General features: G+C 40.9%; 1 protein-coding gene across 1 annotated transcript in view; it reads right to left on the bottom strand.

Moving 5' to 3' along the window:
• The window catches only part of LOC112245814 (myosin heavy chain, fast skeletal muscle-like), a 34,672-nt gene extending 12,769 nt beyond the window's left edge, over positions 1 to 21,903 (bottom strand). Inside the window, exons 1-29 of the mRNA XM_024413979.2 lie at positions 21,866 to 21,903; positions 21,325 to 21,370; positions 20,963 to 21,190; positions 18,813 to 18,959; positions 18,427 to 18,583; positions 16,550 to 16,577; positions 16,233 to 16,344; positions 15,973 to 16,065; positions 15,754 to 15,814; positions 15,381 to 15,479; positions 13,893 to 13,996; positions 13,364 to 13,502; positions 12,960 to 13,078; positions 12,598 to 12,747; positions 12,337 to 12,507; positions 11,819 to 12,122; positions 9,336 to 9,400; positions 9,148 to 9,235; positions 8,913 to 9,030; positions 8,193 to 8,316; positions 7,190 to 7,326; positions 6,554 to 6,809; positions 5,294 to 5,536; positions 4,774 to 4,950; positions 4,532 to 4,677; positions 4,250 to 4,340; positions 2,185 to 2,574; positions 1,961 to 2,087; positions 1,648 to 1,766 (exon numbers count right to left, since the gene is read on the bottom strand). Coding sequence (XP_024269747.2) covers positions 1,648 to 1,766; positions 1,961 to 2,087; positions 2,185 to 2,574; positions 4,250 to 4,340; positions 4,532 to 4,677; positions 4,774 to 4,950; positions 5,294 to 5,536; positions 6,554 to 6,809; positions 7,190 to 7,326; positions 8,193 to 8,316; positions 8,913 to 9,030; positions 9,148 to 9,235; positions 9,336 to 9,400; positions 11,819 to 12,122; positions 12,337 to 12,507; positions 12,598 to 12,747; positions 12,960 to 13,078; positions 13,364 to 13,502; positions 13,893 to 13,996; positions 15,381 to 15,479; positions 15,754 to 15,814; positions 15,973 to 16,065; positions 16,233 to 16,344; positions 16,550 to 16,577; positions 18,427 to 18,583; positions 18,813 to 18,959; positions 20,963 to 21,178 — 3,981 coding nt within the window. The 5' untranslated portion in view covers positions 21,179 to 21,190; positions 21,325 to 21,370; positions 21,866 to 21,903. The remainder of the gene's footprint in view (positions 1 to 1,647; positions 1,767 to 1,960; positions 2,088 to 2,184; positions 2,575 to 4,249; positions 4,341 to 4,531; positions 4,678 to 4,773; positions 4,951 to 5,293; positions 5,537 to 6,553; positions 6,810 to 7,189; positions 7,327 to 8,192; positions 8,317 to 8,912; positions 9,031 to 9,147; positions 9,236 to 9,335; positions 9,401 to 11,818; positions 12,123 to 12,336; positions 12,508 to 12,597; positions 12,748 to 12,959; positions 13,079 to 13,363; positions 13,503 to 13,892; positions 13,997 to 15,380; positions 15,480 to 15,753; positions 15,815 to 15,972; positions 16,066 to 16,232; positions 16,345 to 16,549; positions 16,578 to 18,426; positions 18,584 to 18,812; positions 18,960 to 20,962; positions 21,191 to 21,324; positions 21,371 to 21,865) is intronic.
• Between the last annotated feature and the right edge of the window lie 643 nt (positions 21,904 to 22,546).

Genomic DNA, 22,546 nt, shown 5'->3' with positions numbered 1-22,546 from the left:
AGGAAGTGGCGGCCAAAAAGAGGCAGGTGAGGCAGCCTCCTAATGAGATTACGTCAGCAAACAAATAAACCACCTTTTCCCTTTGTTCTATTGGCTAGCGTACAATCACTGGAGAACAAACTGGACGAACTCCTATCAACGGGACCTAAAGAACTGTAATATTCTGTTTCTCTGAATCTTGGCTGAACAAGGAGACACCCTGGACCCACTCCAACTCGCATACCTTCCCAACAGATCCACGGATGATGCAAACTCTATTGCACTCCGCCAATGCCCTCTCCCACCTGGACAAGAGGAACACCTGTGTGAGAATGCTGTTCATTGACTACAGCTAAGTATTTGGTATTTTATTAGGAACCCCATTGGCTGTTGCAAAAGCAGCAGCTACTCTTCCTGGTGTCCATTTAACACCATAGTGCCCTCCAAACTCATCAATAAGCTCAGGACCCTGTGACTTTCTGACGGGTCGCCCCCAGGTGGTGAGGCTAGGCAACAACACATCTGCCACACTCACCCTCAAAACAGGGGCCCCTCGGGTGCATGCTTAGTCCGCACCTGTACTCCTTGTTCGCCCCACATCAGCAAGACAAAGGAGCTGATCATGGATTACAGGAAACGGCGAGCCGAACACGCCCACATCCACATCGACACAGCTGTAGTGCAGCGAGTCGAGAGCTTCAAGGTCCTCTGTGTCCACAAGTAATTAACATGGTCTTCACACACACCAACACAGTCATGAAGAAGGCACGACAATGCCTCTTCCTCCTCAGGAAGCTGAAAAGATTTGGCCCTCAGATGGGCCCTCAGATCCTCAAAAAGTTCTACAGCTGCACCATCCAGAGCATCTTAACCGGCTGCATCCTGCATCATCGCTTGGCAACTTCTTGGCATCTAACCACAAGGTGCTACAGAGGGTAGTGCGTACGGAGCAGTACATCACTGGGGCCGAGCTCTCTGCCATCCAGAACTTCTGTTCTAGGCGATGTCAGAGAAAGGCCTTAAAAATTGTCAAAGACTCCAGCCACCCAAGTCATAGACTGTTCACTCTGCTTCCAAATGGCAAACTGTACCGGTGCACCCAGACTGGAAAAAACAGGACCCTGAACAGCTTCTACCCCCAAGCCATAAGAATGCTAAATAGTTAACCAAATAGCTACCCAGACTATCTGCATTGACCATCCTTTTTGCACTAACTCTTTTGACTCATCCCATTCACTGCTGCTACTTCTTATTATCTATCCTGTTGCTTAGTTACTTTACCCCTACCTTTATGTACATATCTACCTCAATTACCTCGTTCCCCTGCATATCGACACAGTACTGGTACCCCATGTATATAGCTAAGTTATCATTACTCAGTACTGGTACCCCGTGTATACAGCCAGGTTATCATTACTCAATACTGGTACCCTGTGTATATAGCCAAGTTATCATTACTCATTGTGTATTTATTCCTCCTGTTATTATTTTTCTATTATTTCTCTATGTTTCTCTCTGCATTGTTGGGAAGGGCCCATAAGTAAGCATTTCACTGTTAATCCACACCTGTTGTTTACCAAGCACGTGACAATTTGATTTGAAGTCTCTGAGGGTGGCGTATATTTCTCTACACTCTGTGGTTGGTGGAGTCCAGATTGGGTCCCTTACCTTGACCTCCTCCTCAATCTGCCTCTTCAGCTCCTCCACCTGCTGGGTGAAGGCCTGTTTGCCTCTGGTCAGCTGAGACACCAGTGCTTCCTTCTCTTCCAGCTGGCGGCCAAACTCACCTGCAGAGATAGAGGGACATCTTGTTAATGGGGTCTCTGTTCTCTATGATTGAAAATGTGTTGTAGGGCAATGTTAGATGGTGAATAGTAATTTCTCCAAATATTTGAATGTGGACTGGACTTCAAGCCCTCAACACATTTTATTGTGTACCACTTAAGGAAAGCATTGGTTTGTTGTTCATTGTTGATGGTACCATTTTCTGTCAGAAGTCTGGCCCTCTGTCCACTGATGTCAGTGACCTGGCGAAGATTCTCATCATTCTTCGTCTTGATCTCACTTAGCTGGTCCTCTAGAGTACGGCACATCTTCTCCAGATTGCCCTGTTAGTGAAACATGTACCATTATTACTTCAGTTCACATAAATGGAAATGTAGTTGACCCTCCTCAACACCGCTTGACCAAAACATCACTAATCACCTTAGCCTTGGCAATGGAGTCCATGTTACTGGAGAGGTCATCAATCTCCATCTTGTACTCACTCTTCTCCTTCTCCAGCTTCTGTTTGACACGCTGCAGGTTGTCGATCTGCTCCCCGAGCTCAGCCACACTGTCGGCCTGCTTCTTGCGCAGAGCGGCAGCTGTGGCTTCATGCTGCAGGGTGGACTCTTCAAGATCACGACGCAGCTTCTGGAACTCAGCCTCACGCTTCTTGTTCATCTCAATCTGAGCAGCAGTGGCACCTCCGGCCTCCTCCAGCCTCTCGCTGATCTCCTCAAGTTCCCTGGAGAGATCAGCCCTCTGCTTCTCAACTTTGGCCCTGGCAGCACGCTCAGCCTCAATTTCTTCTTCCAGCTCCTCAATACGGGCCTAAAGTAGGGGGCAGGAGCAGCGGGGAATGAACAATAAAGTTGAAACATTGGAACCTCACAAAATAATAAAAGGATGTGTATTTTACATTCTGAAATCTTGCTCTGATTTATCATCCCAAGGGTCCCATAGATAACATGAAGAGTCGTTTTGTTAGATAAAATCCTTTTTCATATCCTAAAAAGGTCCATATAGCATGCACGATCGATTTAGAATTTCCACTCGTTCAATTTACAAAGAAAGGATTCTGTGAAAATCTAACCCTAAACGTTGTTTCAACCAGTCAAATTACATTTGTATTTATTCCTCAGAGACGCTAGAACATAACAAAACTTCACTATATCATTAGAGCTGTAGTACATCCTGTAGGACACCAAATTTGGTCAGAGAGCGAAGCTTTCATGGCATGCCAATGACACGGGTGGCCTTCACTTGATTGACTAACTTTGTCAAATAAGCACCAATCGGGGGCAAACAAAACTAGCTAGATAACCAATGAGCTGGGCTTTACGGGAGTATCTGTCACACAATTTTTCTGCTAACATTGTGCGACAACAAGCCATTTCCTTTTGGACAAAAATTGCAAGAACATGGAGGGTTATGAAGTTATGAAAACTGGGTGTTTCACAAATGTTGAACTTACAATATGGCTACTAATACTGGAAAAGCTAAATCAAAGTCAAAGTATACAGATTTGATGATATTCTTGCAGAGAAATGTAATGTAAATGTGTCCTTCACAATTTGTCCAAATGTACCTGGGTGACTTCACACTAAATGTCTTGTGGCTTGCCCATACTTCAAGTTATCAGTCTGAAACATTGACATGCACTGCTGCCCTCTTGTAGACACTATCGGAATTACAACCAGAGTGATGGCTAGACTTGGGACCTTTCTGTTGCATTTCAAAGATCGTGGTAGAAAAAGACTTTACATTTTCTTCTACCAGATCTAGTGTTATTCTCCAACATTCAATTCACTTTTCCACAAACTTTAAAGTGTTTCCTTTCAAAAGGTACCAAGAATATTCATATGTTGAAACAAAGCCAGTTACACTAATATATTCAATAGACAGTGTCCCATGCAGGAACCAAACCCAAATCAGTAAAATCCACCCATAACGTTAGATAGAGGTCTCTAGATGGATATAAACCATTTTAGCATGGACATTGCCATTGAGAGCTTCCACCATTTTAAAGTAGTTAACTGGGCCAATGATTAGAGCATTGTCTTCTTCAAATTGTGTTGCCTATGGTTAGAAAATGGCTTTAAGCAATAACACTGCCATCTAGTCATGGCAATAAATAAATGACACGATTTTGATATGGCTCAGGACTCCAGCTCTGCAGGTGGTGGTAAATCACCAATATTAGGTTTACACTTGTTTCAAGCACAAAAGAAGAAGACGATTGACTGTATTAAAATGGAGCTGTCCATGCTATCACATAGGCCATAATGTCACCGATAAAGTATTTGTCCTCTATCTAACTCTATGAAAGCACCATCTTAACAACATCAGCAACATCAGAAACATCAACAAGAATGTTCCAACCTACTGAGCCACCAGAAGCCACCAGTAAAAATGTGTGCTACCAGAAGAAATACGTCACAGTTTTTGTCAGGAAATTATTCAGGTGTTTGCTTTCCTGTACAGGAGCTTAGATCCTGTACTGTACCTGGAGTTCCTTGATCTTCTTCTGCAGCTGAGCTCCCAGAGACTGCTCATCCTCAACCTTGCTGAGGAGCTGGGTGGCCTCAAAGTCCTTCCTAAGAAACACAAACACAATGATTGCATAGTTGGTTTTGGTTCGATAGTTTAAAGACAGAGAATTATACCATTAACATAGTTTATAAAAATCACATGCAAATGCTAATTCATAATTACAATAATTAGTCAAGAACAACCATTGTGTTGATCAACATAGTAGGTAATATTGTAGCCATTTGATTGTGTTTACTTCTTGATTTTCTCATCAGACTGCTGCTTGTCATTCTCCAGGTCCATTATGGATTCCTGGGCCAGTTTCAGATCTCCCTCCAGCTTTCTCTTGGATCTCTCAAGGTCCATACGGAGCTTTTTCTCTTGTTCCAGAGAACCCTCAAGCTACAACATAAAAATACACATATTGTTGAACTCTAAACAACTGAAGATAATGTCATCTTGCATACTATCATGGCCAAAATGACAAACTCCACTCACGTCGTCCACTTGCTGTTCCAGCTTGGTCTTGGCCTTGGTCAGAGTGTTGACTTTGTCCTCCTCTGCCTGCAGGTCATCCAGTGTCTGCTGGTGGGCCTCTTGGAGGGCTTTCTTCTCCTTGGTCAGCTTGGCAACACTCTCATCCATAGACGACATCTCCTCTGTCAGATTTTTAACCTGAAAATGGTCACAACAAAATGTGTCTTTGGTCACTACAAAGATTTAGTTTGAAATGTATTGCATTCATTTCATTCAGATTTGAAATGTATCAACAAGTAATGTATTATTGATTTAACACTAGATTTTTTACAATTTTACACCATTTTTACGCCAGTGTACAGAAAGGAAGTCATAAACAAAGGGGGAGCTGAACATTCAATGAATGTGAGGAGTACAATTTTTCCTGCACTGAATATGGCTTGAATTCCATTTCATTTTGTTTTGAGTTGATTATTGTTTGGATTATTGTTTGGTTAGACTGTCTGTTAGACTGTCTGTTAGACTGTCTATGGCATGAGACCTTGTTTTCAGTGGCGTGCTTCTCCTTCTCCACTTTGGCCAGGGTGAGTTCCAGGTCATCAATGTCCTTCTTCAGCTCAGAGCACTCGTCCTCCAGCTTCCTCTTCTTGGCAGTCAACTCAGAATTCATCTCCTCCTCATCCTCCAGCCTCTCAGTCGTCTCTTTGAGTTTGGCCTCCAGCTGGATCTTGCTCTTGATGAGCCCCTCACACCTTTCCTCAGCATCGTTCAGATTTTCTGATTCCTGTTTTCAGAACAGGATAAAAAATCTGCGTCCTCACTTTCTGTATGAAAATAGACTAACATTTGTCAAAGAGGTCAAAACAAATCAACATAACTTCAATATATACCATAATAATAATAATAACAATACCAGTAGAAAGTTTGGACCTACTCATTCCAGGGTTTTTCTTTATTTTGACTATTTTCTACATTGTAGAATAATAGTGAAGACATCAAAACTATGAAATCACACATATGGAATCATGTAGTAACAAAAGTGTTAAACAAATCAAAATATATTTTATATTTATGATTCTTCAAAGTAGTGCAGATGTGCATGCCTGATTAATCAATATTTATAAGGAGTCATATTTCGGAGTTCGGAGTGTGGAACTAAACGAGCATTTCCGCACTAGGATAGGAATTACATCGAAGTCGTGGCGGAAACCTCCTCTGGGGGGGGGTCCTTTATTTTGGCAGTTACAACTACTTCACAGTGTATGCGTGTGTTCATCGAATCAAATGTTATTTGTCATAAACGCCGAATGCAACAGGTGTAGACTTTACAGTGAAATGCTAACTTACGAGCCCTTTCCCAACAATGCACGGTTTTAAAAAATTGCTAAGAAAAATAGGAAATAGTAACACAATAAATAACAATAACAAGGCTATATACAGGGAGTACCAGTAACGAGTCAATGTGCAGGGGTACCAGGTAGTTGAGGTAATACATCATGCACCGTACATGTAGGTAAAAGTGACAAGGCAAACAGGAAAGATAATAAACAGCGTAGCAGCAGTGTGTGTGCAGATGAAAATGTGTGTATGTGTGTGAATGTGTGTGTGTTTATGTATTCATGTGTGTGAATGTGTGTGCCTGTCTGTCTGCCTGTCTGTCTGCCTGCCTGTCTGTCTGCCTGCATGTGTGTATTCATGTGTGTGTGTTTATGTATTCATGTGTGTGTGTATTCATGTGTGTAATCATGTGTGTGTATTCATGTGTGTAAATGTACCCTTACGAGGGTAGTGGCTCACTCACAGATGCGTTTTGGAGTGCCAGGTCATTCTTCTCCTGCAGCAGGGTCACCATCTTCTCCTCCAACTCTTTCTTCTTCGCCAGAGCCTTGGCCAAGTCTGCTGTCATCTTCTCATAGTTCTCCTTCATGTTGGCCATCTCCTTCTCAGTCTCAGCGCTCTTCAGCAGGGGCTTGATCTTGAAGTACACCTTCATCCATGGCCAGGTTTTCACATTCATGAATGAACGGATGTTGTACTGGATGGAGTAGACGGCATCTCTGGTCAACAGAAAGGATAGAGTGGTATGGTGACTGACAAGCTACATTCTGAGAGAGGAAGAACTACCAAATAGAGCCCCCCCGCCACATTATGTATACAGCTGAGGAAGGAGGCAAGGGGAAGGTAACCCCTCTTTAATTCATTGACAGCGCTCTAAACTCATGAGGCATTTTATATTCTTCCAGAATCAATAGGTAAATACAACACATTAAAATTACAATTGAACAGCTTTCCAAATCCTAAACTGCAGCTTTAAAAGAACATTATAAGGAGTACTTTCTCATTCTGAACAACTCGCAGCGTATACAGTATGGAATCATACTTTCTTACATTAAGGTGGTTCATAGGAAGTTGTGCGAAGATGTCTACTATTCCTCACCTCCTCTCCATCATCTTGGTGAACTCTCTCCTCATGAGGAATCCACGGCTGAGAGCCTGGACCATGCCGACCAGAGAGGCCAGCTTCTCATCTCTCATCTCCTCCAGGACCCCCAGCAGACCGGCTTTGAAGAACACCTGGGCCACAGGTAAACATGGTCAATGGAACCACAGTCAGACGGTAACAGATAGAAAGGGTTGGATCAACAGAGGGGAAATCACCACAGACCATGGGATAGTGTGTTCAGAAGTTGAAAGGTATTGGGCAGCGGTAGATGATTTAATGTAAACTGATACAGAACTGCAGCCATACCACTGTAACTCATGTGGTAGGAGAATCAGAATTCGCTAAGTAACATAGATAATCTGCATAATATGCGTATATGATTGAACTCTTATTTGAATGTATCCCTTCAGACTCTGGTGTTGGCAGATGCACGTCCTCTCTCAGTCACCTGGGGTCCAGAGAGGGGAGAAGTCAGGCTTGTCTACCACATGTCCCTGTTGCTATGTAGAATATCAGAAAGAGAATAGGGCAAAGGAGGTCAGGCGGAAACATTGTTTCCATAAGTGAATATATGAGTAACGGGGAACCAATCAGTTGTCTCCACAGTGTCTGTGCGTCAGTCACCCCCTCCTTTTAGCAAGGTGGAGACTAAGTAACGAAAGGTGTTCTTAGTACTGAACAAACAAGTTCTTTGTACTGGAGGCCAAGTGTGTTCAGAAGTTGAAAGGTTTTGTACAGTTGTAGATGAATAATGTAAAGTGATACAGATAACTGCAGCCATACCACTGTAACAATGCACAGGTTAATAAATGGAGTTTCTCTTCTTTACCTGGGATGTATGACTGAAAATAACAGTAGAATGTTTCTCCACCTTTTTTATATTAGCTTAATGAAGAAGAAGTAGTGGTTGATCAACTGGAGAGATTTTGAATGGTAAGGGTTTAAAATGTCATTTAAGTTGTGTTTTGTCAGCTTTTGTTGGGGGTATTTGACTGACCTTGGTGTGTCCAAACTTGTAGTCCTCGTGATTCACATCAATGGACCCCAGCAGCTTCTCAGAAGCCTTCTTGTTGTCCATGAACTGGCCTTCAGGGATGACACTGGCATTCAGTACTTTATACCTGAATGAGGAGACATGCTTAACATATGTCAAGTTGCAATAGGTTGGTTATATTACGTGAAAGGTAACATATTCTGACCCTTAGAGTTGATCTTTTCCATTGTTTTGTGTGTGCATGTGGGGGGACCAGTACAAAGAAGTATCAATTTTTCACCAGGTAAGTTGACTGAGAACACATTCTCATCAACAACCTGGAGAACAGATGGAGCCAATTGGAAGATGGGGATGATTTGGTGGCCATGACAGTATGAGTGCCAGATCAGACATTTAGCCAGGAGACCAGTTAATAACACCCTTACATTATACTCCATGTGATTTTTAATGACCTCAAAGAGTCAGGACATCTGTTTAACTGCCCTGGCACATTGGGATCACCTTAAATCAGAGGAAAGAGTGCCACCTACTGGCCCTCCAACACCACTTCCAGCAGCATCTGGTCTCCCATCCAGGGACCAACCCTGCTTAGCTTCAGAGACAAGCCAGCAGTGGGATGCAGGGTGGTATGCTGCTGGATAACACCATCTGTTAAATGACTCAAATGTACATGTAATGTGTATGTATGTATGTATGTGTGCATTTGTGTTTGTGTGTGTGAACCTCTGCTTGAAGTCTGCATAGATGATTCTGCTGGGGAATCCCTTTCTGCAGATCCTGATACCCTCCAGAACACCGTTACACCTGAGCTGGTGGATAACCAGGAAGTTCTCCATCAGACCTGGAAACACAAACCAAGTCTCTTTTAATACTCATAAACAGGTTAAAGATTGGGCTCGTTGATATTACTGATACTTTACTGACTACATAAAAATATATCACTCAATATTTCTTGTACCTGGAGTCTTTGACTCGTTGGGGATCAGGCAGCGCACAAAGTGAGGATGAGTGCTCCTCAAGTTGGTCATCAGTTTGCCCAAGTTCTCCTGTAAGAGGATTACAAACCAATTTTTAAATAAATAATTTGGGATAATCAATGCACCTTTTGAAGGACTGAATAAACACACAATAAACACAAAAGATCACCCTGAACTGCGAGGACACAGTCTGCATGGAACCACCCTTCTTCTTGCCTCCTTTCTTGCTTGTATCTGTTAAAATGGGCAAAAGTAAGAGATCCTTATAAACAAGACAATCTCGGGTTAACTTCACATTTATCTTAATGCAAATGTTGTTTGAGTAAATTAACCCAGGGAACAACCCTGGGAAATGTGATACATTCAAAGACTTTAAATAAAAAAATGTAGGCCTGAGGTCTAACTACCCACTGGGCACAAACAGTTTCAATCAATGTTGTTTCAAAGTCATTTGTCAATGTACTGTGACTTGGAATCTACATGGAACATACACTGGATTTGAAAAAAGTAATCAACAGTTGTTTTGAAGGTGAAATTTCAACCACAGCATTATGTCATCATTATAACCAATTTCAACATAGAAAAACATTGTATAAAATATGTTGAATTAATACCTTTGAAACAACATGATATCCTCTATCAGAAAAAAACAGTAGGCTGGGCAGCATGTCCTACTGGAGAGTTGATCTATCTACAGCTACCTTTGGTCCCTGATCCAGGGTTTTAACCAAGCCCAGTCCTGCTTGGCTTTCATATTTGTCACTGACTGTTACCAATGTGCTATCAGGAGAATGAGGATTGAGCTGTCTCTCAAAAACTGTTGCTATCAAAAATCATTCGAAATGGTAGGTTTAACAGAGCAAATGAAATGTAACAATACTTTGTGAGTCGTGTATCATCAATGATGCTACTTAGGCCTACATAGCATTAGGGAAGTCATCTACCCAGGCTTCAAATTCTACCCAGGGTTCTGCCCCGGGTTCAACTAAAAATAGACAATAAATAAAGGCCAAGGGTTTCAAGCTTTGGTGGATTTCAAATTTTATCTTCAAGTTAATTATTAAGATGTTGGATTCACGTCTCCATCTCAACCAAACATTGAAGTTAAATATTGTGACTAAACCAAATCAAACTTTATTTAAAGTGCATTTAGAGGTTAATTAGATTAGATTTAGTCCTATTCTTTAACATAGATTTTTTATTGAGCTGGAGACGTGAATTCAACATATCAATTATTAATTTGTAGACAAACTGCATATTGAATTGTGCTTGGTTGTCAGCGCAACCAAATATCAAAATTTGAAGGAGATGTTCTGCTTAATTCCATCTGTGATTTCTTCTCCTTTGACTCCAGTTAGTCTTCCAATTAAAAATTGATATGGTGGATTCACGTCTCCATCCAAACCAAAAATCGAATCAAGCTTTAAATGCACTTTCAATAAAGTTAGATTTGATTTAGTCCTATTCTTTAACTTTGATTCTTGGTTGCGATTGAGATGTCAATCCAACATATTACATTTGTTTTTTAATTACATTTTATTTCACATTTTATTTAACCAGGTAGGTCAGTTGAGAACAAGTTCTCATTTAGAACTGCAACCTGGCCAAGATAAAGCACAGCAGTGCGACATAAACAACACAGAGTTACACATGGAATAAACAAACTGGAATTAAAGCCAGACTAAGTCAGTGGCACAAAACATAAATCTCCTTCAAATGTTGATATTTGGTTGCGTTGACAACAAAACACAATTCAATATGCAGTTTGTCTACAGAACAAGTTCTCATTTACAACTGTGACCTGGCTAAGATTCAATACAGTAAATAGCCTATGAACTTGTTGAAAAGTTAAACTAATGATATGTTTGATTCACGTCTCCAACTAAACCAAAAACAAAAGTTAAAGAATACGATTAAGCCAGTGGTTCAGATGAAACTATCTGCATAAGATATCCTTTATATGTTGATATTTGGTTGAGTTGTCAAACAAACAATTCAACGAGACTTTTGCAATACAGTAAATTGCCTAAAGTTAAGGCTGTCTTACAAACTAATGTAACAGTATTTATTCAACCTTAAAATGAGGAACACATCCATGGCCACATGTTCTGGTTAGCCTATTGTAACTATCAATGTCTTCTTATGTAATCATAGAAAGCTCACATGTTCAAAATAGCAAAGGTCGGAGGTCTGTGAAGATCTTCACGTTTGCTTTAATGAGCAGAATCTTGAACAGTATTGATCAATGTACTTTTAATGTAATCTCAACTGCAGTCCAGATCATTTGGTTCTGCTATTAGATAGTGATAACACATTAAGTTGTTTAATTAATACAAAATATCTGACATTGTATTCCCATTGGAACTTTGTTTTTGAACTTTGCTTTTAAGTGGTTGAAAGCACAGTGAAATCACATTTAGATGAGAACTAAAACAAAAATCTGACATTTGTTTTTCCATTGGAATTTGGTTGTGCTTTAATATGGTTGAAAGCATATTGATAACACATTAGGATATCAATACAATTCTGGCTGTCTTTTTGAGTTGGTGAATAAAGGTTGGAATTTGGTTGATCAATGCGTCACGATGAAATGACGTGGTGTGCTCAGTGGGTATTGCTCAGTTAAATCTTTTGATGTGATGCTAGTCTTACCCTCAGGTGGGGCAGCAACATACAGGGTAGCCAACAGTTTCACTGAGGACTTCCCGTACAGCTGAAGAACAGAGTCGTTCAGGGGGTCCTTGTTTTTGTCCAACCAGCCAGTAATGTTGTAGTCCACAGTGCCGGCATAGTGCACCAGGGAGAAGTGGGCCTCTGCCTTGCCTTTGGCAGGCTTGGGCTTCTCAAACGCCTGGTTTTTGCCAAGATGCTGGTCATAAAGCTTGTTCTTGAAGGTAGTGTCTGAAGACTTGGGGAACATGCACTCCTCTTCAAGGATGGAGAAGATGCCCATTGGCTTCACGAAAAGAGATGTATATTAAATTATTGAAATGTACAATTAGGACCACATTTATTCCTTTACAAAACATGCTATTTTAGGATTATATTAATTTATGGGCATATCATAGGAAACATACTGAGTTCACAATAGTCAGATTCCTCGTACCACTGTGATAATCTCACACAGTTGTTGTTATTGCGGTCCATTTTAATTCTCACAGACAGCTTACCTTCTCAATCAGCTCAATGCAGGCAGCCAAGTCCATGCCGAAGTCGATGAAGGCCCAGACGATTCCCTCTTTCTTGTACTCCTCTTGTTCCAGGACGAACATGGTGTGGTTGAAAAACTGTTGCAGTTTCTCATTGGTGAAGTTGATGCACAGCTGCTCCATGCTGTTGTACTGTTGAAGGGATTTCAGAATCATTTCATCATACAAGGCTGTAATCCCTCTCAATCACAACTAATTGTCTTGCTCTGGTCTCACACTCACATCAAAAATCTCAAACCCGGCAATGTCGAGCACACCAATATAGTACTTCCTTGGATTCTTGGTGTCCAACATCTGGTTAATACGGATGACCATCCACAAGAACATCCTCTCGTAGATGGACTTGGCCAGGGCCGAGACTGAGTTATTGACCTGCAATAATAACAGCTCAAATGAATACATGAGATGTTGATCATGTCTAGTAATAAGGTAATAAAAGCTTGGGGGAAAACACATTACTATTCGCTTCTGGGGAGTTGCAGCGATGAGACAAGATAGTAATTGAAATTGGTAGAAAAGGGGGTAATGCACTCATCCCCAAAATAATTCCTGTGCTCCTAAGATGCTGTGATTTACCACCTTACCTGAGGCACAGTCTGTCCCTTGGTCACATACTCATTGCCGACCTTCACTCTGGGGTAGCAGAGAGCCTTTAACATCTCAGCTGAGTTCAGGCCCAGTAGGTAGCCGATTTTATCAGCCACTGGAGAGAGAACCAACAACAACAGACTCCGACTTGTTTCTGATGTCATAATGACAAAATAATTTGGCGAACACTTTGTAGGTTAGGTTTTGATTTTCAACCACATCTACCATTTCAAATCATTTCTGGGGGTAGGAATTTGGTCTCCTGCCTGACTTTCATGTGCCACTGTCTGTCTTAAGTGTTTTATTTCTATGTTTGGAAATGGGACTAATGCTTTCCATATTGTATATCAATGAATGGGTCTAATGCTTTCCATATTGTATATCAATGAGTGGGACTCACCTTCTGTGCCATCTGGCTCAGCCTGCTCCTCGCGTTGCTTCTGCTTGAAGTGCAAGTTGCCATGGTGCAGTACAGCTCCTGTCAGCTTGTAGATGCCCATTTTCTCCTCATTAGTGAACCCTAGGATTCCAATGGCATCCTGGCATTGGAGAGGACGTATAACAGTGATTAACTGACGGTAATTTGTTCAGTTACAGCACGATACAGTGCTCAGTCCAGAACAAATTGTATGAATGGAATTGACTGGCTTCTCTGTTCCACATGATTACTTAACACGCTAGTAGATGGGAGTTTTAACACAGTTCCACAGGGCACTTAGCGGCACTCTCTTGTGGATGTTTTAAATGCATGTGCCCCAAGGTGAAGTGTGAAGTCACATGCCTAACTAACACAAGGCATTTAGAATCAAACTAAAAACATATGACAATTCCCAGCTGCTACCAAGTTGAAATTGCTCAGTGCATTCAGTGTGTATGGTGGTTCTACCCATTCCCTATCTAGAGTTTGATTAACCCTTTGTATGACTCACATCTGTGGCATCCAGCTCTTCCTTGTCGTTGATGCTGGCCACAGTGATCTGACCCTGGCTGCACATGGGGAAGTCGTAGGGGTTGGTGGTGATGAGCGACATTTCTGTGAACAGCAGAGGATGGCTTGTCAGTTAAATCTTAGAATTCTGCTGTCCTACCTTTACAGTATCTCTCCCCCTTTACTCAATATCTTATAGTATCTCTCCCCCTTTGCTCTCCCACCAGAGAGGAAGGGGGCGAGAAGTGGGGCCGGTCCTAGGACTTTAACGACCGCTCTCTCTGCACTGCAATATGGAGAGGTCAAAAATACTTTGTGTGTAGATAGAGACTCCGCCCAAAACTTTAACATCAAAAGGTTGGACATTGAAACAACATTTCTAACGTAAATAATGAGGGAAGTGGTCATGAGGGACTTAAAGAATCATACTATGAAATATTAGAGTTTATTTCGATTTTAGAGTACCTGAGGATTAAATAGAAATGTCGTTTGACTTGTTTTAACTAAGTTTAGTGGTAGCTTTTTGGACTCCTTTGTCTGCATGTTGAACGAGTGGATTACTCAAATCAATGGCGCTAACTAAACAGACTTTTGGGGAATTAAAGAATAATTTCATCTAACAAAACAACCATTTATGTTGTAGCTGGGACCCTTGGGATTGCAAACAGAGGAAGATCTTCAAAAGTTGAAAAATATGTTCATGTGGGGCGTCATCCTCAAACAATCGCATGGTATGCTTTCGCCGTAAAGCATATTGTAAATCGGACAATGCAGTTATATTAACAAGAATTTAAGCTTTTAAATAATATAAGATACTTGTATGTTCATGAATGTTTAATATTACAATTATTTATTTGAATTGCACGCCCTCCAATTTCACCGGATGTTGTCGGCTGGTGTCCCGCTAGCGAGACACCCGCTAACAATCAGTGTATAATTTATCCTGTGTGTGTGTGTTTATGTAATTCTGTGTGATTATTTAGTTAGTTAGTGAATAAATAATTCAGCCAATTTGTGTATTGCTGACTCATCATGATGACTAGGGTTCGTGCAGATTTATAGGATATTATTATGTCCAGAATGAGACTGAAATAGGAGCAAATGATTGATGCATGACAGATAGTATATCGAGATATTCTGATATTCTTGAGTTAAGTCGGGAAACAGTAACTCATTAAATTATCTTTTCCTGTGGTGCCGCAGATTACTACTTAATGAATTGTTATATGATTAATTTAATTGCGTAATAATTGAAAGTGGTATGTAATTATTCAATGAATAGCTGTCATCACATGGTAGTCACGTCACAACAATAAATAGCATCAAAAGAGGGGACTGAGACACATGGACTAGTGCTTCACAGTTCATTCCTTGGTACCTTGAATGTACCCATTTTAATAGTATTAATAGTGTGGACCATTAACTATTTTTTATAAGTTCCACAGATAGGGGTGGGAATAATGTTCTCTGAAACTCTACATTTCCATACCAACTATCTCAGGTTTGTGGCCTGTCATCATTTGGAAGAAGATATGGTAGCCTCTCTCATCGGGCAGCTGGAATGACACTCTGGACTTCTCCAGCAGGTCTAAGAGAGAGAGAGATACAGAGAGATACAGAGAGAGAGAGAGATACAGAGAGAGAGAGAGAGAGAGAGAGAGAGAGATACAGAGACACAGAGAGATACAGAGAGAGAGAGAGATACAGAGACAGAGAGATACAGATTATATATATATATATATATATATATAGAGAGAGAGAGAGAGAGAGAGAGAGAGAGAGAGAGATATTACAAAAAATATCTTTAAAAAGTGTCTGTGTGAATTTAGGAAAGCATTGAGAAACAGTCAAAACCAACTCACAGGTCTCAATGTCAGCTTTAGCCAGTTTGCCTCCTTGGAAATGAATCCTAATGAATTTACCCTGTAGTGGAGCATGGGGGTTAGAAATAGGTCAACTATTTGATAGACCCCTTTAAATGTTACAGTTTGTAGGACATATATTGATAAAACAATTAGGGAACTACTAAAATAAATGTTTCCAATGCAAGGTAACTTCCACAGTATTCCCTTCAAACTTACAAAGCGAGACGAGTTGTCGTTCCTCACTGTCTTGGCATTACCGTAAGCCTCCAGCAGAGGGTTAGCTGCAATGATCTGATCCTCAAGAGACCCCTGATTGAGACAAACACAAGTAGCTCGGAAACTGATGAAGAGGTCAAGTTTGTTTTTGCTAAATAGCTTGAACACTTTCTTGAAACAGGATTCACCGCTGGAAAAAATAGTTTACACAGCCCATCAGACTGAAATGTGTTAAAAAGGCAAACACAAACACAACCTACCTGCATTTTGCCGGGCTCGTCCTTCTTCTTTTCACCACCAGATACCGCAATGGTGGCGAAGTACTGGATGACACGCTTGGTGTTGACAGTTTTTCCTGCACCGGATTCTCCGCTGGTTTATATGACAGGGAAATAGGGGTTTCAGTCACATGTTTGAGTATCAGATTGGGATTCACTAAAATAGCATTGAGAATACAACAAATATTCACAGTAATCGACTTATCATTACACGCAGCCTAATCCAAACATAATGTTGTGTATTTTCATCACACCCAAGTTACAGTAGAAAAACTTTGAAAAGTTTGTATACAACTTACGTAATCAGGACGGACTGGTTCTCATTATCTGGAACCAAAAACACATTGCTTATCATTTCGGGGCGACAGGTAGTCTACAGTAGTGGTTAGATTGTTGGGCAAATAACCAAAAGGTTGCTGGATCAAATCCCCGAGCTGACAAGTTAAAAATCTGTTGTTCTACCCCTGAACAAAGAATTTAACCCACTTTTCCCTGGTAGACTATCATCGTAAATAAGAATTTGTTCTTAACTCATTTGCCTAGTTAAATGAAGGTTAAATAAAAAAAATCATACTCAAACAACATTATGGAATTCATAGCAACATGTATGGAATTTACATAAATTACTGATGATTGACTTAGAGAAATGTATAATAAAGAGATTGTGGGGGCTGTTTTGTTAGACTTCAGTGCAGCTTTTGACATTATCTGCCGCTGGAAACGCACTTGTTATGGCTTTACGTCCTCTGCTATATTGTGGATTGAGTCATGGCTTTTTACGTCCTCTGCTATATTGTGGATTGAGTCATGGCTTTACATCCTCTGCTATATTGTGGATTGAGTCATGGCTTTACGTCCTCTGCTATATTGTGGATTGAGCCATGGCTTTACGTCCTCTGCTATATTGTGGATTGAGTCATGGCTTTACGTCCTCTGCTATATTGTGGATTGAGCCATGGCTTTACGTCCTCTGCTATATTGTGGATTGAGAGTTACTGGTCTAACAGAACACAGCGGGTGTTCTTTAATGGAATGCACTCCAACATAATCCAGGTTGTCAGGCAGCTGTTTGGGTCACTTACTTTTTTCATTCTTTACTAATGACCTGTAACTGAGTAAGTCAAATCAAACTTTATTTGTAACATGCGCCGAATACAAGTGTAGACCTTACCATGCAATGCTTACTTACAAGCCCTTAACCAACAGTGCAGTTCAAGAAAAGTTAAGAAAATATTGACCAAATAAACTAAAGTAAAAACATATAAAAAGCAACACAATAAAATAACAATAATGGGGTTATATACAGGAGGCACCAAGTCAGTGTGCAGGGGTACAGGTTAGTTGAGGTAATTTGCACATGTAGGTAGGGGTGAAGGGACTATGCATAGATAATAAACAGCGAGTAGCAGCTGTGTACAAAACAAATGGAAGGGGGTGTCAATCTAATAGTCCGGTGGCCATTTGATTAATTGTTCAGCAGTCTTATGGCTTGGGGGTAGAAGCTGTTAAGGAGCCTTTTGGTCATAGACATGGTGCTCTGGTACCGCTTGTCGTGCGGTAGCAGAGAGAACAGTCTATGACTTGGGTGACTGGAGTGTGACCCTGCCTGTGTGTCTATGTATGCTGATGCCTCAACACTACATGTCTGCTACAACAGCAAGTGAAATCACTGCAACACATAAAGAGCTGCAGTCAGTTTCAGAATGGGTGGCAAGAAATACATTAGTCCTAAATATTTAAAAAACTAAAAGCCTTGTATTTGGGACAAGTAATTTACTAAACCTTAAACCTCAACTCAATTTTGCAATAAATCATGTGGAAATTGAGCAATTTGAGGTTACTAAACTGCTTGGAGTAACCCTGGATTATAAACTGTCATGGTAAAACATATTGATATAGTAGCTATGAAATGTGCTATGTTTTTAATTGTATGTAACTGCCTTAATATTGCTGGACCCCAGGAAGAGTAGCTGCTGCCTTGGCAGGAACTAATGAGGATCCATAATAAACCCCAGGAAGAGTAGCTACTGCCTTGGCATTTCCATTCAAGGCTAGTGAAATCAGATATTCCCAGCAGACTGATCAAACCTAGACTAGAAAGCAGTAGATACCTCTAAAGCATATTTTAACTTCCTTCCATCCATTCAACCATCCATCCATCTGTGAGAGTTCATACCGATCTGCATGAACTGAAAGGCGTTGTCAGAGACAGAGAAGATATGGGGTGGAGCCTCCATCCTCTTCTTCCCTCTGTAGGCGTTAACAACCTCCATGTCGTACACAGGAAGCCACTTGTAGGGGTTCACCGTGGCACAGAACAGCCCAGAGTAGGTCTGGATGAAAGGGATTAAATTAAATTAGGGGATTAGCTAAATCTGACCTGGATTTAGCTAAATTAGCTAAATTTACCTGGATTTCTGTGAGGATGTGGGTCTCTGGTATACTGATGTAGACCTGCTGTTTTGGTATGTGTTCATTTCTACCATTCATTGATGTGTAGTATTGTGTGTGTGTGTTTGTTATGTTCATGTATGTGTGTCTGTGTTTATGCAGGCTTCTTACATAGATCATCCATGCTGCATAACGCTCTTTGAGGTTATACAACACAGAGGCTTCATTCAGGTAGGTCATCATGGCCATGTCCTCAATCTTATCGTATTTAGGGGGGTTCATCTGGAAGATGTCTGCGTCTTTGAACTCTTTTCCTTCCTGAAACAGTCAGAAATCTAGATTACATGCAGATCAACCTGGACATGACTGAAAACGTTTTGCTCATTAAATACAATTTTGTATTTGTATGTGCAGCCCTGTTGAATCCAACTACATTGTTATCACCCACTGACACATACATGGGGATTTTTGACTAGTCAATACAAAAAATTATTCAATTTTTAAATAGAGCTTTAAAAAGGTTAAAGGTTATATTCTGTTTACAGAAAACAAAGAAATCTTGTCTTTTGTTACAATTTCTTTTAAATCCTTTTTATACATGTTTTTCTTTAAGGTTGCTTTAAGGGGGAGATCAAGCCGATCCTAACTGTTATAGGCCTATTTCTATTTTGCCCTGTTTATCAAAAGTGTTGGAAAAACTGGTCAAAAATCAACTGACTGGCTTTCTTGTCGTCTATAGTATTCTCTCGGGGATGCAATCTGGTTTCTGCTCAGGTTATGGATGTGTCACTGCAACCTTAAAGGTTCTAAAATGTCACCATTGCCCTTGATTCTAAGCAATGTTATACTGCTATTTTTATTGACTTGGCCAAGGCTTTTGATATAGTAGACCATTCCATTCTTGTGGGCCAGGCTAAGGAGTATTGGTGTCTCTGAGGGGTCTTTGGCCTGGTTTGCTAACTACCTCTCTCAAAGAGTCCAGTGAATAAAGTCAGAACATCTGCTGCCTCAACCAATGCCTGTCACCAAGGGAGTACCCCAAGGCTCGATCCTAGGCCCCACACTCTTCTCAATTTACATCAACAACATAGCTCAAGCAGTAAGAAGCTCTCTCATCCATTTATACTCAGATTATACAGTACTCAGCTGGCGCCTCCCCGAACTTTGTGTTAAAAGCTCTACAGGAAAGCTTTCTTAGTGTTCAACAAGCTTTCTCTGCTATTGACCTTGTTCTGAACACCTCCAAAACAAAGGTCATGTGCTTTGGTAAGAAGAATGCCCCTCTCCCCACAGGTGTGATTACTTCCTCTGAGGGTTTAGAGCTTGAGGTAGTTACCTCATACAAGTACTTGGGAGTATGGCTAGACGGTACACTGTCCTCTCAGCACATATCAAAGCTGCAGGCTAAAGTTAAATCTAGACTTGGTTTCCTCTATCATAATCGCTCCTCTTTCACCCCAGCTGCCAAACTAACCCTGATTCAGATGACCATCCTACTCGTGCTAGATTACGGAGATGTAATTTATAGATCGGCAGGTAAGGGTGCTCTCGAGCGGCTAGATGTTCTTTACCATTTGGCCATCAGATTTGCCACCAATGCTTCTTATAGGACACATCACTGCACTCTATACTCCTCTGTAAACTGGTCATCTCTGTATACCCATCGCAAGACCCACTGGTTGATGCCTATTTATAAAACCCTCTTAGGCCTCACACCCCCCTAACTGAGATACCTACTGCAGCCCTCATCCTCCACATACAACACCCGGTCCCCAAAGCACACACATCCCTGGGTCACTCCACTTTTCAGTTCGCTGCAGCTAGCGACTGGAACGAGCTGCAACAAACACTCAAACTGGACAAATTTATCTCAATTACTTGACTCAATCATGGACACTCTTAATGACAGTTGTGGCTGCTTTGCGTGATGTATTGTTGTCTCTACCTTCTTGCCTTTTGTGCTGTTGTCTGTGCCCAATAATGTTTGTACCATATTGTGCTGCAGCAATGTTGTGTTGCTTCCATGTTGTTGTCATGTTGTGTTACTACCATGATGTCTTGTCATTTGTTGCTGCCATGCTGTGTTGTTGTCTTAGGTCTCTTTATTGTTGTGCTGTCTCTCTTGTCGTGATGTGTGTTTTGTCCTATATTCTTTTTACATTAAAAAAATATATATATATTTCCCAGCCCTCGTCCCCAAGGGAGGTATTGTGCCTTTTAGTAGGCCGTCATTGTAAATAAGAATTAGTTCTTAACTGACTTGCCTAGTTAAGTTTGAAAAAAATAGAGTAATTCCACAAACTTCAACAAATCAGGCTTACCTCCTTAGTGCCGTCAGGATTTGTGACTGTCACAGTACACTTTCCTTCGGCCCTGCCAGTAATTAAACCCTTAAGGTAAAGCTCCTTGGTATCTGATACATAGCAGGAATTCTTTGAATCAAAGGGTGCTGTTTGTGCCTCAATCCTCTCCCTCTCAGGCTTACGGAGGTATATGGCAGCCTTGCCGTAGATGGCCATCTCCGCGTCCGTGCTCATGGTGACGGATCACTAGGAAAGAGATTAAATAAGAAAAAGTAACAGGATTGACTGTGGCGCTTCCTCACTAGTCAACAGAGTTAGATGAGCGATCTCTCTATAATATTTTTGTCACTTTTAATGTGAAGACTAAAACCATGTCTCACCTTCTTTCCCTCCTCCTACAGATTACTTTGTACTTCTTGGAGGACGCTGTTAAACAGTAAGGTGTCATGAATATTCACAAGTCCAAAGCCTTATCATTTAGCCCTCGAAGGGATAGAACAGTTTTTGAATGGCATCTTTCAACTCAGTCATTACAGCCATTTCCAGTTCAACTACAGGTGCAACTGGTGACTTTCATTTTCCTGGCAACTCACTTTACTACACATTATGTAAAGAATTCAAATATACACCCCTGAAAACTCAGTTACATTCTAGACCACCCACTCAAATTCCAAACAAGTGCAGGAGCATCACTTTAGACAGTAAATGAAAGTTACAGATTTTAAGTAAAACACATTTAAAGTAATACACATTCCTTAAAGCAACATTTTAAATCAAAGTCACTTGATTGCATGTTGTAACATCTTTCAATAGACACGTCAAAAAAAATGCAGAACTCAATTTAACCAGTGCAGTTAGTTACTGTCGCTGACTACAAATATGAGACAACGGTAAACATGTGAGGAGATGAGACAGCCTTACCACAGAGGAAGAAGGTATCTGACTTGTGGATGCTGGTGCCTCAGCCTCCTTATATCTGGTTGAAAGTGCCCACCAAGCACAAGTTAATTATGGACCACTCTGGTTAAGGAAATGGATTGGAGGAGAGGCCTCTGTATTTCACTGTCTTACCAGCGTCACCACTTCCAGGAGCACCACACTACATGACTTTGGAATTTAATATTAGTCTCAATTTATTTTCACTGAATTTATATCAATGATAGTTGCCATTACCAAAAAATATGACATTATCAAATACCACTGGGACTCAAATATGGAGAGGATCCACTCTATTAAATACATTTTAAACACTTTAACAAATGTTTATATATTTAAGTAGACAGAAGATATTTTTTGGCCGGTTTGTGGGTGGAGAGAACATTAGCACCCTGCAGACAAAGAGTTTATGACTAGTTATTTTAAAGATATTGCATGATATGTGACCTTTGTTTTTGTATTTGAGGGACATGTTTCTCTAAGCTCCAAACGTGGTCTGGGCAGGGATGGGGTAGAGGGGGACACTGATATACTGTTAACAAAGTTTAGGAGGGGTTGTGGGGAGGTGGAGGGGGACACTGATATCATGTTAACGAAGTTACGCCCGGGATAGTTGGATTATTCATTAGAGTTGGGTTGAAGCATTAGGTTGCAAAGAGAAGGACA

The sequence above is a fragment of the Oncorhynchus tshawytscha genome, linkage group LG24 (genome assembly GCF_018296145.1).
Source record: "Oncorhynchus tshawytscha isolate Ot180627B linkage group LG24, Otsh_v2.0, whole genome shotgun sequence".
Lineage (NCBI taxonomy): Eukaryota > Metazoa > Chordata > Actinopteri > Salmoniformes > Salmonidae > Oncorhynchus > Oncorhynchus tshawytscha.
This window is presented reverse-complemented; position numbering and strand designations above follow the sequence as displayed.